Source organism: Octopus bimaculoides, chromosome 15 (genome assembly GCF_046866305.1).
Source record: "Octopus bimaculoides isolate indiv1 chromosome 15, ASM4686630v1, whole genome shotgun sequence".
In the NCBI taxonomy this organism is placed as follows: domain Eukaryota; kingdom Metazoa; phylum Mollusca; class Cephalopoda; order Octopoda; family Octopodidae; genus Octopus; species Octopus bimaculoides.
In genome coordinates, this window is record NC_142942.1 from 11310579 (window position 1) to 11332297 (window position 21719).

Genomic DNA, 21719 nt, shown 5'->3' on the forward strand with positions numbered 1-21719 from the left:
CATATACACACATGCATATATATATATATATATATATATATATATATATATATATATACACACACACACATACATATATATATGCATATATAGATATATATAAAAGTTCATATTTTTTTCAACATTGTTAATGTTTGTTTTTTGATTAATTTATAAACAGTTAATAAAAATGTCAACCATAAAAGCAACAGACAAAAACATGTGTATTGCTATATGCACATGCATCACATAAATTCACAAGTTTGGTCACATGTACAACAGAATAGTATTTTTAATATTTCAGTCTTTAATCAGATCAATAATTCAATCAAAATAAGTATAATACTGAATCTTCAGAGAAATATCTAAAAAACCCTGAAGACATGAATACTTATTTATCACTTCTAAATACCCTCTAAGTACTAACATTTAATCTAAATTTCTAAAAACCCCCTAAGCCCCAATATCTATATTCGTCTCACATTTAAAATAAAAACAAATTCCTCAGGCTTTAATACTTAATCCCCCTTTCTAAAACCTCTCTAGACCTTGAGATTTATTTAACAGTTCTAAAAACCCTTTAAGCTCCCAGTCTTATTTCACATAAAAAAAAGGGAACCCAAAGATCTATTTCTCATTTCTAAAACCACTTTAGGTCCTTAAGCACCTAAAATTACATTACATTTAAAAAAACCTAAATTAGAAGATTTATTAAACATTTTAAAAAATCCTGTATGGTGTAAGACTTATTTAAACTCTTCTAAATAACTTCTAGGTTAAATTCACATTTAAAAAATCCTTCTAAGCCCTAAGATTTATTTCACCATTTTAGTTGTCATGAAATACTGTTTGATCATCATGGTTTCAAAGCTATAAGGTTCCACAGTTTTCATCTATCCAATTTTACCTCAAAAGGATTGGGTCAAATTGAGGCCACTGGAAAAGAAACTTGTCCAAAATGCCATCCAGTGGGATCAAACCTGGGACCTCATGCTTGTGAAGCAAATTTCTTAATCACACAACTACACACATGCCTCTACGTGTGTGTATGTGTTGTGGGATCTTTTCCCTTTCAATGGCAGATCAAGAAATTAATTTTTTGTAACTAAGCACTTTCAAACTTCGGACACTGGTAGAAATGTCATATAAAACATCTTTTACTCTAAGTGTTGTTGAGAAAAGTTTCTATTTTCAAAGTTATTTTGTGTTAAAGTGGTTGTATTTCAGTAATTTCAACCAATCAATGACATGTATTCAGCTGAATAAAATTACTGCTGCTGTTTGTCAACAACAACTTCCAGCGGTGGATATTTTGTTTGTCACTGTTATTTATGACATATTTCATCTCAGTTATGTTAGTATGAATAAACGAGTGTATCTGAAGCATATTTACCTCATGGCACCACCAAAATTGTTCGTGCATTTCTACTGCTTTTAGGTTTTTTTTTCCTGCTTATCAGCTATCATTTTTGGAGAGACTTCCTCCTCCCTCCCACCATTTTCTCGCAAATTATTGCTTTAAAAAATTTTTTTTTGTCAAAAACCCAGCTTTCCAGATACGGAGATTCCAGAAAATTGCCAAAAATCAGAATCTTGAAATTCCCCCCCTCCCCCTCCAATTTCTTCATTTTTTCACTTTTTCCCATAACTCTAACCCTAACTCGAACTCTAAAACCCTAACCCTAAAGCTAAACGCACAAACGATGTCATAAATAACAGTGACAAATGAAATATACGCTGCCGATAGTTGTTGTTGACAAACAACAGCAGTAATTTTATTGAAATTACTGAAATATGACAACACAAAATAACTTTGAAAATAGAAACTTTTCTCAACAACACTAAGAGTAAAAGATGTTTTATATGACACATTCTAGCAGTGTCCGAAGTTTGAAAATGTTTAGTTACAAAAAATTAATTTCTCGATCTGCCGTTGAAAGGGAAAAGATCTGTGTTGTGTGTGCACACCATGCATAAACAGATATATGTATGCACAGACAGTTATGTCCCTCATACATGCTAGTGAACAGAACACTTTATTTTATAGTCTTTTCAATGCTTATATTATTGAGTTATAATTACACATGACACCAATTTACATGAAATCATAATCCACTCTCTTAAGAGACACATAAAATGATCCAATGAGGAAGCTGTTATGTGGTCACACAGTCTGCTAGAAACAACAGTCAAACTTTCCTCTGATCATATCACCATATCATTTTAAAGATTATTGTATAAGGTGTTGAGCTGGCAGAATAGCTACCATGTATACACACACACACACACACTGAAATGTCTTAACTGAAGAAGATCGTGTATAAGAGATGATTTTCTTTTTATCTGCTGTACAATGATCTGAAACATGTATTACTACATTATCTTATAGACACACACACACACACACACACACATTTGTGGATATGGAAGAACATGTATATATAATTCTATATATATTTATGCATACAAATAGATATACACATATATGCAAGCATACAGGTGTACATAAACACAGACACATGTATAGCACATAAGTATATCTTTACAATCTCATTAATCATTTCCCAGTGCTTGCATGAAATTTGCAAATTTAAACATTTGCATATTGTTAGAGTATTTCTTGCAGTTATAAGTTTCCTTAAATTGTAAACCACTCAAATAAAAGTCAGGAGTGGAAGCTGTTTATCGGCCAAACAGACTCAGACATGTAGAGTTATCTGCCTTGTTCAGTAGTGTCTAACACAAATTGAGCTAATGACCACATTGCCAGTAGCTAGATGCTCTTAAGCTCCCAGCCACTGGAAGTATATCATAAATTAAAAGTCATTAATATAGTAAAAACAAAAGGTAAAAAATAGAGATTAAAAATGAATTAATAAATGCTCTAATAATCTTTTACTGGTTGTCGCCAGTGGGCTGTAATCATACTGAAGTACTGATTAAATTTAGTTTTCTTTTAGAAAAAAACTAATTTTGCTGTTACAAAATATGAAAAAAGCAACAAGATTCAATTTTCTGACAAAAACAGAAAACATAAAGAAAAATGCTTTATACAAATATATATAATGTAAATATTGAAAAATATTGCAATAATAATAATGATGATTTCAAATTTTGGCACAAGGCCAGTAATTTTGGAGGAAGGGGTAAGTTGACTCCATCAACTCCAGTACTTAACTGGTATTTATTTTATTGACCGGCAAAGTTGACCCAGGTGGAATTTGAACTCAGAATGTAAAGATGGATGAATTGCTGTTAAGCATTTCACCCAGCACGGTAGCTATTCTGCCAGCTCAACACCTTATCGAATAATAGACTAAAAGGCAAAGCCGACCTCGGCAGAATTGGAACTCAGAACATCAAGATGTTTTACTTGTACGTTAATGATTCTGCCAGCTCATTACCTTGATGATAACGACAGTATTTTGTTTTTAATTAGGCAAAAGGCCAGTAATTTTGATGGGAGAAGATTGGTCAATGCCATCAACCCTATACTTGACTGGTATTAGATTTCATCAATCCTGAACGAATGAAAGGTAAACTTGACCTCTGAAGGGTTTGAACTCAGAACATAAAACAAAAAAACAACCAAAGTATTGTAAGGCATTTTGTTCGCTGCTCTAACAATTCTGCCAATTCACAATAATAATAATAATAATAGGCTGCCCAGTCCTGGCTAAGAAGGAATATATTCACAGACACAACAGAGCTGGGACCTATATACACTGGAAGCTATGCCAACATTATGGAATAACAACAGAAAAAAGATGGTATAAACACACGCCAGAAAAGGTCACAGAAAACGAGAAAGCAACCATACTCTGGGATATGCCAATACACACAGATAGAGAAATTAAGGCAAATAGACCAGATATAGTTGTCAAAGATCATGAAGAAAAAAAATGCTTTCTAATTGATGTATCAATACCAGCAGATGACAACGTTTCTCTAAAAGAAATGGAAAAACTTTCAAAATACAAAGACCTGGAAATAGAGATAACTCGAATGTGGAATCTAAAAACAGAAACAATTCCTATCATAGTAGGTGCCTTAGGTATAATAAAAAAATATTCAGACAAATACATAACAAAAATAGCAGGACTTACAAATATATATAACATACAGAAAATTGCACTACTGGGTACTGCACACATTCTACGCAAAACACTTTCAATACAGTAAACATAAGAGCACCACAGCAAACCACAGCACATACCCAAGGCGCACAGAGCTGCGCTCGGTAGTGAAGTGAAAGCACGTTATAAAAATAAAACTACTGAATAATAATAATGATGATAATAATAATAATAATAATGCTTTCAAATGTTGACACAAGGCCAGCAATTTTAGGGGCGGGAGTAAGTCAATTACATTGACCCAGTACTCAACTGGTATTTTATTTTATCAACCATGAAAGGATGAAAGGCAAAGTCTACCTCGGTAGCATTTGAACTCAGAATGTAAAGCCAGAAGAAATGCCGTTAAGCATTTTGTCCAGTGTGCTAATGATTCTCCAGCTCATCACAGAATAATAAAGATTTCTTTAATTGGCCACAAGGGCCCACAGCATTGAAGATGATATGAAAAGACAAAATAATTCTGAACATCCTTATTAACTTTGAACACTTGTATGAATGCTCTCCAAGGTGTACATAATTCTTGTTCCTAGAAAGGAAACTTTTGGTATAATTTTCAAATCTTGATTAATTAAAATAATAATAATTCTTTCTAATTTTGGCACAAGGCCAACAATTTTGAGAGATTCAATGCAGTTGATCCCAGTGGTCAACTGATAGTTATTTTATTGACCCTAGTGGCATATGACCTCAGAATGTAAAGAGCTGGAAGAAATACTACTAAGCATTTTGTCTGGCGCAGTAACAATTTTGCCAGCTATAACAATAATGATAATAATTTCTAATGTAGGCTCTTGGCCCAAAATATAGGGAGCTGGAATAAGAGTCAGTACCATGAACCACAGTATATGACTGGTACTTACACCAAGTCCAGAAAGATGAAAAAAAGAAACAAAGTTATCCTGGTAAGATTGTAACTCAGAATATGCAGAAAATATCTAAATACTGTAAGGTAGTCTAGTACAGCACTAATTTTATCTTGGAAGCAATAATTAAAAAAAAAAAAATTTTTTTAAATAATGAAAATTTTTCTTCAACTAGAATTGGCACATTGCTATAAATTTGGAAAGGTATAGGCTATTAGTTTGACCCAAGAACTTTGACTAGTACTTATTGTATGAACCTTAGGAGAATGGCAGGTCAGACACTTGACCAATTCTGTCTTTTATAATGAATTAATTTTTTTTACTAGTTAAGAATGCTGATATCTTCTTTCTAAAAAAAAAAAGAATGATATATTTTTATGTTTACATAATATTGCTATAAGAAACCCATTTTTATGTTTACATAATATTGCTATAAACAAAAAAGAAAGGGAAACATGTTCTTATGTTTACAAAACCAGGATTTTTGTTTGAAACAAGGTAAGAATATTTAAAACCAATTTGAAGAGAATGCATTGCAAAATTTAAGTAGAAACAATTGTTTTGGATCAAAACAATAATTTTGTTTGTTTCAACATGAGATTCAATCTTTAGTTTCTTTCATTTTTTTTTTATACTGAATAAAAATAAATGAGAATATAAAAATGATAATAAAAAAATGTCCAAAATATATTTTACATTTGACAATTCTCACTGAAAAAGGTTTTTTTTTTAATTAAAAAATCATGATTAAATAAGAGAGAAAAAAAAAACAACTTTTTGCTAAAGTTTCAGATGATACAAAATCTGAACATTATTATGAGCAAAGATCGTCTTGTAAAAAAAAAAAAAAAAGGTAAAACAAGGGGTGATAAAATAAAGAAAATGTTAAACAAAAACACAAAATAAATTGCACAATAAAATAATAAAAAAATGAACAAACAATAAGTTACAGATATTATAAAAACATTTCAATATGTTGTACAACCATTTATGCCTTGCAATAATATAATTATTAATTAGGCAGTTTCGTCTGGAGTTGAGAAAAAATTTGGTTTACGCCTACTGACTCCTTCAGATGGCGGCCGATCTGGTTTGTAATTTTCTACTGATAGTGCTTCTTCTCGTGCACGTTTTAGCTCTTCGTTCATGATAATCTTCTGGGTTATGTAAGCTTCCTGGCGAATAAGTTCTTTCGTTTTACTTGAAACATCAGGAATTAACCATGCAATTATACTTGTAAAAACGACGACGAAATTCTGAAGAAAAAGAGAAAAACAAAACCATGAAAATATCAGAAAACTCTCAATGAATAAAACTATAAAACTGGACATCATTTATTACTCATGGCTTTTCAGACAAGTATCCAATAGTATATTAATATTTTGGGTGGAATTCTTTAGCATTCAGACTTTTGTCATGTGTAAAGCTTATTTATTCACATTGGTTTGAATTAATCATGCATTACCTCATATCTTTCAGAGCTCAGTAATGTGATTGTTGCATCTTTAGAATGATATTGTAGGGTAGGTAATAAAAATCATATCTGATTGGTTTGAACATAAAACAGATAAAATGTTTGGGTCAGATATGGCTGGTTTAAATACTGAAGGACTAAGTACCCCATATAACCCCTCATAACTTTTATTTATTATTTTTTTTTTTTTCAGAAATTTTTTGTGAATTTGTATTCTACACATGGGAATTCATATGATTATACAAAAAAGAAATTTGTGTGTGTAAGTTAAGTGAGATTTAGCTGTTATTTTTAACACATCTCATGACCACCTGATATCTTCCTTGTTTCTTTGTCAATCTGATATGTTTTTCAATATTTTTCTCCCCATAAACATATTTAATGAAATTATGATGCCTCTAAGGGTGGGATAGAGGCAAAAAAATTTGGAGTGTCTGTATTTTAAACTCTGATTTAAGAAAAAAATCAAAGAATGGAAATTTAAAGACTTAGGTAGGGAGTGGGGCAAAAGAAATTAAAAGAAAACATTTTTTTTGAATAATTCTATGAATTCCCATGTGTACAACACAAATCCGTAAAAATTTTCTGAAAATTCCCAAGAATAAAAAAAGTAAAGTGGAGTTATATGAGATGCTTAAACCAGAAATTCCACCAATAATTTACATGGAAGCATTTTATAATATGATAATATATATTATGGTATATGATAATATTTTACAAACCTCGAAAACAACAACAAAAGCCATCCTTGCCGCAAAGATATGCCAGAATTTCTCAGAATATTCATATTTATTGTCATCCCAAGGTGGATTTCGATAATCCCGGTAGCTGTGAAAAATAAACAGAACACTTGATAACAATCCTTTCTCCTGAAATTTTGGGGAAGGAAACTAGTCAATTACATCAACCCCAGTGTTTCACTGGTACTTAATTTATCAACCCTGAAAGGATGAAAGGCAAAGTCGACCTTGGCAGAATTTGAACTCAGAACATAGTGGCAAGTGAAACACCGCTAAGTATTTCATTTAGCGTGCTGGTTAATTTGAGGGGAAAGAGATTATGTGATGCTCATGCAGGAGAAGACCTACACACTAGTGCAAGCATGGCAAAATAGTCATTAAGATGGCAGTAATGAATGTTGGGATAATACACCCCTTCCACAGGTTCCCTCTATCGGGAGCCTGTGGAAGAGGTAAACCCAGGAAGACATGGGATGAGATGGTGAAACATGATCTTTGAATGTTAGGCCTCACAGTGACCAAGACCTTTGGCAATATGCTGTGCTTGAGAAGACCTGTGAAAACAAGTGAAATCACAGTTATGGCTGATGCCAGAGTCGTATAACTGGCACCTGTGCTAGTGACATGTTAAAAGCACCCTTTGAACATGGGGCCTCATGGAGGCAATGATAAGTGACAGAGACCTTTGGCGATATACCATACTCAAGAAGACCCATCAAGCCAAATGAAATCATAGTCATGGCTGATGTCGGTGTCATGTAACTGGCACCCATGCCAGTGGCCCGTAAAAGGCCCCATTACACTCTTGGAGTGGTTGGCATTAAGGCATCCAGTCATAGAAACCATACCAAATGAGATTGGAATCTGGTGTAGCTCACCAACTTACCAGTTTCAGTCAAAACACCTTACCCATGCCAGCATGGAAAACAGATGTTAAATGATGATACACACACATATATATATATATACATACAAAATATATTTATATAGTATCCTTAATAACCGAGTATAGTTAATTACATCTAACTTGAGTTTCATCAACATTCACTGTGGCTAGTCAGCATTGATAACTGATAATGAGCAAACATGGTATCTGCTAGGATTATAGGATTATATATCCCTCTAAACCATTTTGGAAATATTATTTCATCATCATCATTTAACGTCCACTCTCCATGCAGGCATGGGTTAGACTCTCTCTCTATCTCTCTCTCTCATATATATATAAGAGGCATAGGTGTGGCTGTGTGGTAAGAAGCTTGCCTCCCAACCACATGATTCTGGGTTCAGTCCCAACACATGGCACATTGGGCAGTTGTTTTCTACTATAGCCTTGGGCTGGCCAAAGCCTTGTGAGTGGATCTAGCTGATGGAATATGAAAGAAGCCTGTTGTGTATGTGTGCTAGTGTGTGTGTATGTATATATATATATGTGTGTGTGTGTGTCTTTGTGTCTGTTTGTGTACCCCATCTCCGCCACTACTAGACAACCAGTGTTGGTGAGTTTTATGTCCCTGTAACTTAGTGGTTTGGCAAAAAGAGGCCAATAGAATAAATACTAGGTTTTAAAAGTCCTGGGGGTCAATTTGTTTGATTAAAACCCTTCAAGGCCGTGCTCCAGCATGGCCACAGTCAAACAATTGAAACAAGTAAAAAATAAAAGATATATATCTTGTCTATTATTCCCTTCTCCCTTACCCTCCCATTTATCACTCACTCTTTCTCATTCACTTACCATACCACTTCTTATCACACAACCACATGCCTGTTTGTGTACATTAGTGTAAAATGATGCATCAAGTTGTATCAAAGGGCATCTTTGTTGTTTGATAAATAGAGATGGATGAAAGAGTGAAAGAATGAGAAAATAAAGAGAACTTACCGACAAATCTCTACCACTGTTTCATTTGGCATACTGAAAGGACGGTGATTCAGTTCAAAATCACTGGTGTTGAAATAGGACAAGGAATTCTCCACATAGCCACTGAGGTTATCATCTAAACTGTAGCCTAGTTTGTAAACTAACTGAGGTATAAAATCTGATGTCACACATATGATGAATGCCTGGAAATGAAACAACGATAGATAAATAAATAAATAAATAAATAAATAAGTAAATAAATAAATAAAGAAAGAAAGAAAGAAAGGATTCAGCAGATGTAAATACCACAGTGGTGTGGTTCAGAAAACTGCTTTGCAAACCATAGAGTTTCGGGTTCAGTCCCAACAGTTTGGCACCTTAGGTAACCCAAATCAAACAGAATTTTGTGAGTGAATTTCGTGGACAATCTATGTAGAAGCCCATGATATTGTGCATGTGTATGTGTGTGTGTGTGTGTTTGTTCGTATGTTCATGTGTGTGTCTGTGTGTCCATGTGAATATGTGTGGATGTGAGTGTTTATGGGTGTATGTGTCAATTTTATTTGATTGCACCATTCCCACTCAATGTGCCTATGTTAAAGAATGAAATTACTTTATCAGCTCTGGGAGTGTCAGCTTAAACAATATATTATTTAAACACCACATCTAGTAACTGTTATTTTGTGATTTATACTCCTTTGTATATTCTCTGATATCAATTCAATTTATTGATTTCAACCACAAACCGAAGAAAATTTTGAGTAAATTCCATGAATATTTTATATATATATATATATATATATATATATATAAAATTATTCAATATTAACAGCTTTGTATTAGAAAACTAATAGAATTTATACAAGGCTGTAATAAGAAGTGCTCAAACTAGTTGAGACAAAAGTACAAAATTAATTGCAGAATAAAACCATTAGGTCATCGACTCAAAAAGCCACAACCCACCAATAACCACATATAGGAAGTACAGCATAAACCACAAAACCAAAGGGAAGTAGTCTATTAATAAATTCAGTGGTTTTGTGGATAAGTGACTCCATATATGCTTATAATATTATCATCACTATTGTCACCAGCGCCTCTCTTGTCATCATCAACCTCACTTTATTTCCATTTTTCAGGTTGGCATAGGTTAGTCAGATAGTCACAGTTCCTATCAGTTCTTCTTTGGAATTATTACCTCCTAAATGAAATGGAAGATCACAACCCCATTTTCCTTGTACTTTCCATTTAAGCATGGTTTCTGTACCTGGATGCTTTTCATAACATAAACCCCTTAGCCGAGTCTACTGGGTACATTTTATCATGGTACCAGCGCTAGAAAGAAATCACATCCTCTTCAACCTATTCATAACATAAATCCCTTAGTCGAGTCTACAGGGTACATTTTATCATGGTACCAGCGCTAGAACAAAATCACATCCTCTTCAACCTATTTAGTCACTGTTTATTTTTCAAAATATATAATATATTAAAAAAATATTAAATATATAAAAACAACTTACATTTGATAGAATTGCAATTCTTGAGATACCGTAAAGTACACTGTACCATATCCCTATAAATTAATGAAACAACATTGAATAAAAGAATTTGTATGAATATCTATATGATCTCACTGCAGCCTACTTGTAGTGTAGACTTAACATAATAATAATAATAATAATAATAATAACAATAATCTTTTCTATTATAGGCACAAGGCCTGAAATTTGGTGGGAGGGGACTAGTCGATTACATTGACCCCAGTACTCAACTGGTACTTATTTTATCAACCCTGAAAGGATGAAAGGCAAAGTCGACCTTGGTGGAATTGGAACTCAGAACGTAAAGATGGATGAAATACCACTAAGTATTTTGCCCAGCATGTTAATGATTCTGCCAGCTCGCCGTAATAATAATAATAATAATAATGATGATGATGATGATGATGATGATGATGATGATGATGATGATGATTTCAAATTTTGGCACAAGGCCAGTAATTTTAGGGGAAGGAGTAAGTTGATTACATTGACCCCAGAACTTGACTGGTACTTGTTTTATTGACCCTGAAAATATGAAAGGCAAAGTCAATCTGAGTGACATTTGGACTCAGAATGTGAAACTGGGCAAAATGCTAAGCAACATTTTGCCCAGATTGCTAATGATTTTGCCAGCTCACTGCCTTAATAATCCTGTAAGGGACGACCGTGCGAACTCATAAAAGGAGAAATGGTGACGAATGGAAAAACAGAGGACTCCTTTTATTTAAACGCGTCACACGGTCGAACACACAATAATATATCGAAGATGATATACTAATATGTTATGCGACGATAACATAGATGACCAGTAATGAAAGACCACAACCGTATAATATGAATAACAGAGATATTTATTGTAGCGTTAAAGATGTATGTCTGTGTGAGAGTGTGAATGCGACATATAATAACATAATCAAAGACAGGCCGTCGTACAAAGAAAAGTGTGTATGTGAGTGATACATGTGTGTATGAGTGTTTACAGCAGATAGAAGGAGAGTCAATAACACGTGAGCGATTATACCAGTTCGTTAGTACACTATAGGAAAAGTTCTGTATGTGAAAGTGAGGGGGCTGAGTGTGGCAGAGCTGATCACTAGTTATGATGTCGTGGCATCGATGCCGGGCCGTGATTCTTGTTATACAGATGTTCGTCGCTGGCTGAAATTCTTGTTTGTTTATTTATCGTGGTGAAGCTGAGTCACCTAACAGAATCGAAGAGAGAGATGTGCCGCGGAGGTTTGGTTTGGTGTACATAGTAAGTCGTGTTGATGCTGGTGGTGTAGAGGCTGCTTGGTAGTAATCGTGTTGGTCATGACGATGATGCTGGTTAGTAGTCGTAGACTCTTGTTGCTGATGTGGCGACGGCGGTGGTCATCGTTGGCTGGACGAAGCTGTTGAAGTGGTCGCTGGAACTGCTGCTGCTGTCGTGTGGTACACGGAACAGTTCTCAAAGAGAAACTGGACCGAGACAAATTTGTGGGGTATGAGTTGATCTATTTAAGGCGTTAAGAGGGCTCCAAATGGCTTCAGAATTTTACTCTATCACGTGACCTTATTAGGGGCTGTGATTGGTCAGTTTGCGTTCTGGCGGGAACGGTTCGAAGAAGTTGCCGATTCGAATAATGATCAGCCACGTGATGACAAGGAATGGGTTCTCTACTACGCTCGCATTTATTTATATTTAAATGAGAAGATTGTATGTAATGGCGATAGTAGTTTGTATCTAATGGCGGGAGGTAGTTTTGTATGTAATGGCGATCGAGGTGTTAGTTTCACTACAATCCTTTCTACTAAAGGCACAAGGCTTGAGATATGGAGGGAGGGGACTAGTCGATTACATCGACCCCAGTGGTCCACTGGTACTTAATTTATCAACTCTAAAAGGATGCAAAGCAAAGTCAACCTTGGCAGAATTTGAACCCAGAACATGAAGACAGAAGAAATACCGCTAAGCATTTCACTCGGTGTACTAATGATTCTACCAGCTCGCCGCCTTAAAAATAATAATAATCCTTTCTACTAAAGGCACAAGACCTGAAATTTGGTGGCAGGGAGCTGGTTGATTACATCAACCTTAATGTTTCACTGGTACTTAATTCGTTGACCCCAAAAGGATGAAAGGCTAAGTCGATCGCAGCAGAATTTGAACTCAGAACATAGCAACAGGTGAAATACTGCTAAGCATTTCATACAGCATGCTAATGATTCTGTCAGCTTGCCACCTTAACAATAACATAATAATCCTTTCTATTATAAGCACAAGTCCTTGGTTTCAGGTTCAGTCCCAAAGCATGGCACCTTAGGCAAATGTCTTTTACTATAGCCCCAAGTCAACCAAAGCCTTATAAATGGAGGTGGAAGATGGAAACTGAAAGAAGCCTGTTGTATGTATATGCATGTATGCTTGTGCATGTCTTTGTGTGTGTCCTCTCCACATCATTTGACAACTGATGTTGGTTTGTTTATGGCCTCCATAACTTAGCAGTTTGACAAAAAGAAACTGATATAATAAGTACCAGTCTTAGAAAAAGTGAAATACTGGGGTTGAGTTGTTTGGCTAAAGCCTTCAAGGCAGAGCTTCAGCATAGCTGCAGTCACTGACTGAAACAAGTAAAAGATAGATATTTCCTTTGTGAAAAAGAAAGAAAAAATGCATATATACAAGTATATATACTTGGTCTTCAGTTCAGCTTTCTTGTTATTCTTATTTTAGTGTTCTTTGTCACATGTATTAAGAAAACAAAAGTATGCGAAACATTTAGGAAGACCAAATTTTAGGCTTACAAAACCAAGATTTATGTTTAAAAGGAAAGGTAAGATAATTCAAAACAAATCTGAATTTAAGTAGAAACAATTGCTTTGTATCAAACCATAACTTTGTTTCAACATACGCTCTTTTCTTTCATTTTTGTCATCATAAATAACAGAATGAAGTATTAGATAATGAAGTCTTTTGATACCAAACTGCTTGAGGTCACTCTTGGTTCTATGACATTAACATCCTGTTTTAAAGTGATCTATATTTAAAAACTTCCATCACAATTTCTTATTAATTCTTCATCATCATCATCGTTTAACGTCCGCTTTCCCTGCTAGCATGGGTTGGACGATTTGACTGAGGACTGGTGAACCAGATAGCTACACCAGGCTCCAATCTGATTTGGCAGAGTTTCTACAGCTGGATGCCCTTCCTAACGCCAACCACTCCGAGAGTGTAGTGGGTGCTTTTACGTGCCACCAGCACGAAGGCCACATGTTCTATATTTCACCTCAGTTATGGCAATGTTATTTTATTAAGTTCTTCCTTCTTTTCGGAATTAATTGAAATAAAGGCAGTGTATTTCAACAGAATTATGGTAAAAAAAAGAGTTATGTATCCTTAAATAGACGGACAGGAATGCTTTCTATTGTGGGTCTACTTGATCAGGTTATATATATTCGAAAGCAAAAAGATTATCAGAAAATTGAAACACTCACCAATATTGGTTGCAATTTGTGGAGTTGGTCGTTTTATTGTAGTAACAAACTTATTGGCATCAGCTCTGATTTCTATTATATTGTTGATTAAACAGAACAGTGGACCCATGGGGAAAGCTGCTACAAATAGGGTTAGAAACCCAAATTGAAGAACTGAAATAGAAAGCATAGAGTATAATTAAAATCTCACATATTTAATTAAATTTGTATAAATATATTAGGTGATCCAGATGAGGTGTGTAGCTTAGTGGTTGGTGTGTTGCACTTATGATTGTATGATTGTGGTTTCAATTCCTGGACTGGGCGATGCATTATGTTCTTGAGCAAAACACTTACTTTCGAAGTCATATATTAGGACAAAGCAAACAACTCTGTGTGACTTAGTATGTCTGGCTGAGCAAAACAGGTTTCACTCCTACTTCACAGGTGCAGTATTTATTTCACACAACATAAATATAAGGGCATCAAGCTATAGGCAATCACTCCAAAAGTATGTGTACCATAAAGGGACACAATCCCTCTGATGCTATCATGGAAAACTATTTGTAAAATAATTGTTTCTAACACAGGAAGTAAGAGGCTTGAAATTTAGGAGATGAAAATGGTCAAATTATATAAGAGGCACTTAACTTGTAGTTTACTTTATTAACATCCAGAAGGAAGAAGAACAAAGTTGATCTTGGTAGGATTTGATCTTAGAATGTAGAGAGACAGAACAACTATTGTAAAGCATTCTATCTCAGGTTCTAATAAATCTGCCAATTCAACGCTCTGTTAGTCAAGATAAGGACTTACACATTCACAAATATATTATTATCATCATCATCATTTAACGTCAGTTTTCCATGCTGGCATGGGTTGAATGGTTGGCATAGACCTGGCAAGCTGGGAGTTGCACCAGGTTCCAGTCTTCTGTTTTGGCTTGTTTTCTACAGCTGGATCCCCTTCCAAACACCAACCACTTTACAGAGTGTACTAGGTGCTTTTTATGTGGCACCAGCATCAACAGGGTCTGTCTTTAATTATATATTTTTAAAGCCAAAACAAGGCAAATTATATGAATAATACAGGTTGATAATTTTACCTGGTCTTGCAATATTTCAGGGTTAGGATCCACTTCTTCAGGAAATCTTTGCTGACCTGCTCTGTTCAAAGATTTCCTGAGGGAGGGAGCCTAATCTTGAAATATCGAAATACTAGGTAAAACTATCAACCTGTATATTTTTATAACTTCAATTGTTTGGGCTTTAAAAAATATAATTAAAATTTATTTATATGTATATGAGACAATGTTTCATGAAAACTATATATATATATATATATATTACTTTTTTTTTTACTTGTTCCAGTCATTAGACTGTGGCCATGTTGGGGCATGCACCACTTGAAGAAGTTTAGTTGAATGAATCGACCCCAGTACATATTATTTTTTCTAAAGCCTGGTACTTATTCTCTTGGTCTCTTTTGCTGAACTGCTAAATTACGGGGATGTAAACACACCAACGCTGGTTGTCAAATGACGGGGGGAACAAACACATGCACAAAAGCACAAACACACACACACACATATATACACATATATATGATGAGCTTCTTTCAATTTCTATGAACTGAATCCACTCACAAGGTTTTGGTCAGCCCGAAGCTATAGTTCAAGACACTTGCTCAAGGTGCCGTGCAGTGGGATTGAACCCGGAACCATGTGGTTGGTAAGCAAGCTACTTACCACACAGCCACTCCTGCGCCTATAATAATTTAATAAAAGAAATATATTACCACTAAAAACAAAACAAAAGCAAAGTATTTATACTCACTCATTTCTAAATATTCATAAAACAGAGTCGTGGTATCAACATCAGTCAGAAGGAGATCTTTCTCCCAAGGGGTATTTGGTAGTTTCTTCTTGGCAGCTTCTTTCCATCGTTTCATGCAATATTTCCATAATTTCCTGGAAATTATGAAATGTTATCTCATGTTCTAAGACATATTGATACATTCACACAAAAGATACAAGTTTGTAAGAGACATAGTAAGACTAAATACAGAGATAAACAAAGAAGCAGATATTATTTGTATGTATATATGTGTGTATGTATATACAGAGATAGATTGATAGACAGAGAGGGGGGGGGGAAACAATTGATTCACTCAATTGGTCATAATATGCCATGTTCTGGTTTTATCTGTAGCAGGAATATTTGGCAGTAGCAAAACACCTTGAAATTGAACCCAGGTCACTGTATCCGATACAAAAACAACAATAGAACACGAACATAATTTGCTTAAATATTGCTGATATCTTCAAAATATTAACCATTTAAATTTCCAGTGGAACAGAATCTAATTAAACAATTTCCTCTTTGACGTGATTTTCCTGTAAAAGACATTGGCTGTATATTCAGCACATTTTAGACAGCAGACAGCACTAGAGAACCAGAAATCAGACAAGAGAAGTGTTTGTAGCACCAAGACAATGGTCAAAGATGACGACAATGATAATAATGGTGGTGGTGGTGGTGGCAGCAAACACAGCTTAACGAGCTTAATGCCAAGAAACATATCATGGTGACTACTGTTATATTTGAACCAATAATGAAATTTCAAACAAACTTCAAATGATCTTACTTGTCACATCATCATCATTTAACGCCCTCTTTCCATGTTGGCATGGGTTGGATGGTTTGACATGGAGCTGTCCAGATTCCAACTGTCTGTTGTGGAATGATTTCTGTGGCTAGATGCCGTTCCTAATGCCAATCAGTTAACAGAGTGTGCTGGGCGCTTTTTACATGCCACTGACATGGGTGTGTTTACATAGCACTGGTATGGGTGCATTAATACAGCACTAGCATGGGTGCTTTTTAAGTGGCATCAGCACCTGAAAGGATTAAGCCTGTACGTGTGGAAGATAGTTCTTGTCATTACTAGTAACAACATTTAGTCATTGATAAGAATAAATATTTTTGAATTTTAAATATCAATAGAATCTGTGTTCATTCGATTTGTATCAACTCTATACCAAACCATAACACAATCCACACATGCAGAAACATCTTATCGTAACAGATCAAGAGAAACAAGAGCACTCAGAGAGCACAAACCTCCATCAAGGTGCAGCCCTGGTCAAACCATCCAACCCATGCCAACAGGATAACAGATGTTAAGTGATGATGATGACAAACTTTGACTTGGGATTAAAGATGTGTGGCGTGGCACAAGTAGCCAGCGCCATTTTGTACAAGATCTTGCTGGCAGCCATTATCTTGTCCGAGACAAGAGCGAGATCTCGTGTACAACCATTGCCATGTGCAACACCACAACAAGGCTCTCCTCAACAACGGCTATTTAAGCAGGTACGAAAGACATTCAACCTCTTAGTCTTCTCCAGCTTGCTTACGCTGAGGGACACTATGAAGCAGGCAGCTACAGTGGACTCTAACCCACTCTAACCACATACGTTATTCTCCAGAGGTAATATACTTCACGTGAGTGGAAATGTCACGCCATGCACTACCATGAAGATGGACACCTAGAACGGGACACAAGAGCGGGAATCACAATAAACGATTATTGAATTGCATCCACTTGTGAGCTTCTTCTTTCGCCATCCAGATCCTTAAGACAGAAAATAATTATAATGGGAGGTGATACTCTACCAGTATCATGAACCTTTCTTTTCCCTTATAGACGTTAAATAGCATAGTGATTTACTTGTAGGAAACCACTAAACTAACTGAAGAGTCCAAAGCTCAAAAGATTAAGAGTTGAATTAATGATAGCATTTTCTGAATAAAGAAACAAATCAATTTAAGAGACTGTTTATCTGGCATGACAATTTCAGTTTTTTTTTCTTTCAATTCTTAAATTTCCAGAAAACACCACAAAAGACTGAGTTACAGTTGACCTAGGTTGGGTTAGGGTTAGGGTTCAATCTTAACCCTAACAACAGCAACAGGAGTAACTAATCTATGTGGACTGACTACTGAGATGGGTTTTCTTGATTATAGTTTACCTGAGGCTAACAACAACAATCGCAGTAGCAGCAGCAGCAGCAACAACAGAAACAGCAGTAGTAACAACAATGATAGCTAACTATTATTGATTAATGGGAACTGTACTATTACTGAGAACTTCAGAACAAGCACAACAGACATTGCTCAACAGAAAACTAGAAAATAAATAGATCTATAAATAAGAAAGGACATTTATAGAGATATAGGATATAAATAGAATGTGAATTATGCAACACAAACAAAGACAACAAGCAAAATCTTCCCATGTATAATAGAGAGAGAAGAGAAGGAGAGAGAGAGAGAAAGAGAGATTAAAAACATAGCATCTTTAGAACTTTAGAAAAGATAATAAAAGACAAAGATGAAATAAAATAAAAGACAGAAGTAACCATGTATCAGAGAAGATGGACAAACATTGCTCATTAAGAAATTGTAAGCAATTGTTGCAGAGTATATAAAAGAAAATTCAAAATTCATAATTGCAAGATAAAGCTAGTTTATTTAAGTCTAAAAAACCTAAAGTAGTTTTTTAAAGTATATTGTGTTGTTTAAATAAAGTTTCCATCACTTACGGAATGAGAATTTCTACTAAGTTGTTTTGTAGAAGTTGTTTTCCAGTCATGATGATACCAAGCTGGATACAAAGCTCAATCAGACAGCCTCCTGGTTCACACTAGCAGCAGATATAAGGAAATAAAAAGAAATCCTTATTTGATTAGATTTTGCTTTAATAGAATGATTGGTAGAGAAAATAAGAGCAAGTAACATAGATTAAGGAAACAAGATTAGGGTTTTATGTAGTTCTTTTACCTACTTGATGTGGTAACCAAATCTCCCTCAACACACTTCTTACAGTTATTGAGATGGAGGGGGCCATATATATTTTAGACTTTAACTCTTTTGTGACTATATTTCTAGTACAATAGGATTAAAGGTTTGAATGGATCCTTTGATCTGGCTGAGGACATGTCAACCACTCTAGTGTTGGTGCCATAATACAATACACCCAGTACACTTTGTAAAGTGGTTGGTATAAGAAAGGGCTTCCAGTTGGAGAAACCCTGCCAAAAACAGAATGCTTGAGTGAAGCATGATTCTCTCTTTTCTTTGTTTGTCTCTCAGTGTGTGTGTATGTCTGTGTTTTTTTTTGGGGTGGGTGGGTGGGATAACTTTGAATGCCATACTTTTTGGCATACAAGTCAAATACTTCAGGCAAAAATTTAAGCCAAGTTAGGTCAACTTGCACACCAAAATGATTTTTGAAGAGCAAAGCTTCTATGTAAAATGCAGCAGGATTTGGAAAGATACTGATCAATGTTTGAATGTTTACACTATATACTCTGTCAGCTCGTATGCTGGAAAATACACTAAGAAATGTGACAACCTGTCCAACAGATGCCAGTATGGAAAGAAGATGTAAAATGATGGCAATGTGGATATTTTTGTGTTTCAGTTAATTTTGAAATCTGGAGGAATTTAGCAAAAATAACTTGTTTTCATTAGGCTGGTGTCTATAAGTCAGTTGTTGTTGTTGGCACTCCGTCGCTTACGACGTCGAGGGTTCCAGTTAATCTAATCAATGGAACAGCCTGCTCGTGAAATTAACGTGCAAGTGGCTGAGCACTCCACAGACACGTGTACCCTTAACGTAGTTCTTGGGGATATTCAGCGTGACACAGTGTGACAAGGCTGACCCTTTGAATTACAGGCACAACAGAAACAGGAAGTAAGAGTGAGAGAAAGTTGTGGTGTAAGAGTACAGCAGGGTTCGCCACCACCCCTGCCGGAGCCACGTGAAGCTTTAGGTGTTTTTGCTCAATAAACACTCACAACGCTCGGTCTGGGAATTGAAAGCGTGATCCTACGGCCACGAGTCCACTGCCCTAACCACTGGGCCATTGCGCCTCCACCTATAAGTCAGTACTTGGAATGTAACTTAACAAAAAATGATTTTATTTAGATATGAACACTAAAAAAAAAAATTAACAGTTTTATATCATAGTGTCAGAAGCAGTCACAGCTGTTCAAGTATTGTGGTACCAAAAGAATTGATCTTACAATAGTATGGCAACCGTTGGAATGTTAATTAAATGGTGTTTCAGTCAGCTGTTGCCTTGACAAAAAGTTTGCTTAATAACAGCCACAAAAGAATTGGGTAGAGTTGGAAGTTGTTAGGGACTGGAAAGAGTTGTTAGTGTAATTAGTTATTGTACACTAAAATATCTAATGCAAATAAAAAAGAAACTCCATTAATATAGGCGCAGGAGTGGCTGTGTGGTAAGTAGCTTGCTTACCAACCACATGGTTCCGGGTTCACTCCCACTGCGTGGCACCTTGGGCAAGTGTCTCCTACTATAGCCTCAGGCCGACCAAAGCCTTGTGAGTGGATTTGGTAGACGGAAACTGAAAGAAGCCTGTCGTATATATGTATATATATATATGTATATGTGTATGTGTGTGTGTATGTTTGTGTCTGTGTTTGTCCCCCCCAACATCGCTTGACAACCGATGCTGGTGTGTTTACGTCCTCGATAGAATAGGTACTAGGCTTCCAAAGAATAAGTCCTGGGGTCGATTTGCTCGACTAAAAGGCAGTGCTCCAGCATGGCCGCAGTCAAATGACTGAAACAAGTAAAAGAGTAAAGAGTAATGTTTTGGAGTACAGCAGGTTAAAGCTGACCCACTGTATTGATTTCTTCATGATCGTTGCCAGTGCCCCTGGACTGGCTTGTGCGGGTGGCACATAAAAGACACCATTTCGAGTGTGGCCGTTTTCGTGCGGGTGACACGTAAAAGCACCCACTACACTCTCTGAGTGGTTGGCGTTAAGAAGGGCATCCAGCTGTAGAAACTCTGCCAAATTAGATTGGAGCCTGGTGTTGCCATCCGGTTTCACCAGTCCTCAGTCAAATCATCCAACCCATGCTAGCATGGAAGGCGGACGTTAAATGATGATGATGATGATGATGATGATTTTAATCCCACTTTTTTAAAATTAAGATAATTAAAAGTGCATTTTACTTACAGCTCAGATATATTTGAATGTGTTTATTATGTCCTTCAAAATTATTTATCCTTATTTTATAGAGGTGAAACATGCCAAAACAGTAGTGAGGAAGAGAAGAAATTGTGCGTGCATGCTAACTCACATAAGATCTAAGATAAAAGAATGCGAGACAAACAATGAGCTGTATCAATAGGTATAGAGCAATACTTTCTGGGAGCAATTGGATACTAGAATAGTCTTAGGCACAGAGGTCACAAATGATAACAGCATATATACAAAAAGTGTATAAAAGTAGAAGTTATTCAGAAGAATATTTCTCAATCAATCAGAGGAAAAAAGAATGTGTTGAAGACTTAAAAAAAAAAAATCAATTTATTTTACCTCTTCCTGGCGCGCACCAAAAATAGTATTATATTTTCCTGGTCTCCCCACAAATCTTGAATACAAAAAGAAAAATTGTCGTAAGTCTTACTGCGGAAAAATAGCTATCAAAGATTATCAGCTGTAAATACAAATATTGCTAAATCCACAAGCTTTTTTATTCTCTCTCTCTGTTTATTTCCTCATATTCGTTTCTGTTGAAGAGCGTATGCTTGAAATGTAAAAAACTTTCTCACTTTCC

At 35.5% G+C, this 21719-nt stretch overlaps 1 protein-coding gene across 15 annotated transcripts in view; it reads right to left on the reverse strand.

The window, feature by feature from the left end:
* Window positions 1-2990: 2990 nt before the first annotated feature.
* The window catches only part of LOC106874663 (anoctamin-4-like), a 97617-nt gene continuing 78888 nt past the window's right edge, over window positions 2991-21719 (reverse strand). For all 15 annotated transcript variants that reach the window (XM_089363432.1, XM_089363430.1, XM_089363442.1 and 12 more), the window contains 8 exons: window positions 21479-21533; window positions 18663-18763; window positions 15892-16025; window positions 14078-14230; window positions 10580-10632; window positions 9078-9259; window positions 7178-7283; window positions 2991-6237 (listed from right to left, as the gene is read on the reverse strand). In XM_089363432.1, coding sequence (XP_089219558.1) covers window positions 5998-6237; window positions 7178-7283; window positions 9078-9259; window positions 10580-10632; window positions 14078-14230; window positions 15892-16025; window positions 18663-18763; window positions 21479-21533 — 1024 coding nt within the window. In that variant the 3' untranslated portion in view covers window positions 2991-5997. The remainder of the gene's footprint in view (window positions 6238-7177; window positions 7284-9077; window positions 9260-10579; window positions 10633-14077; window positions 14231-15891; window positions 16026-18662; window positions 18764-21478; window positions 21534-21719) is intronic.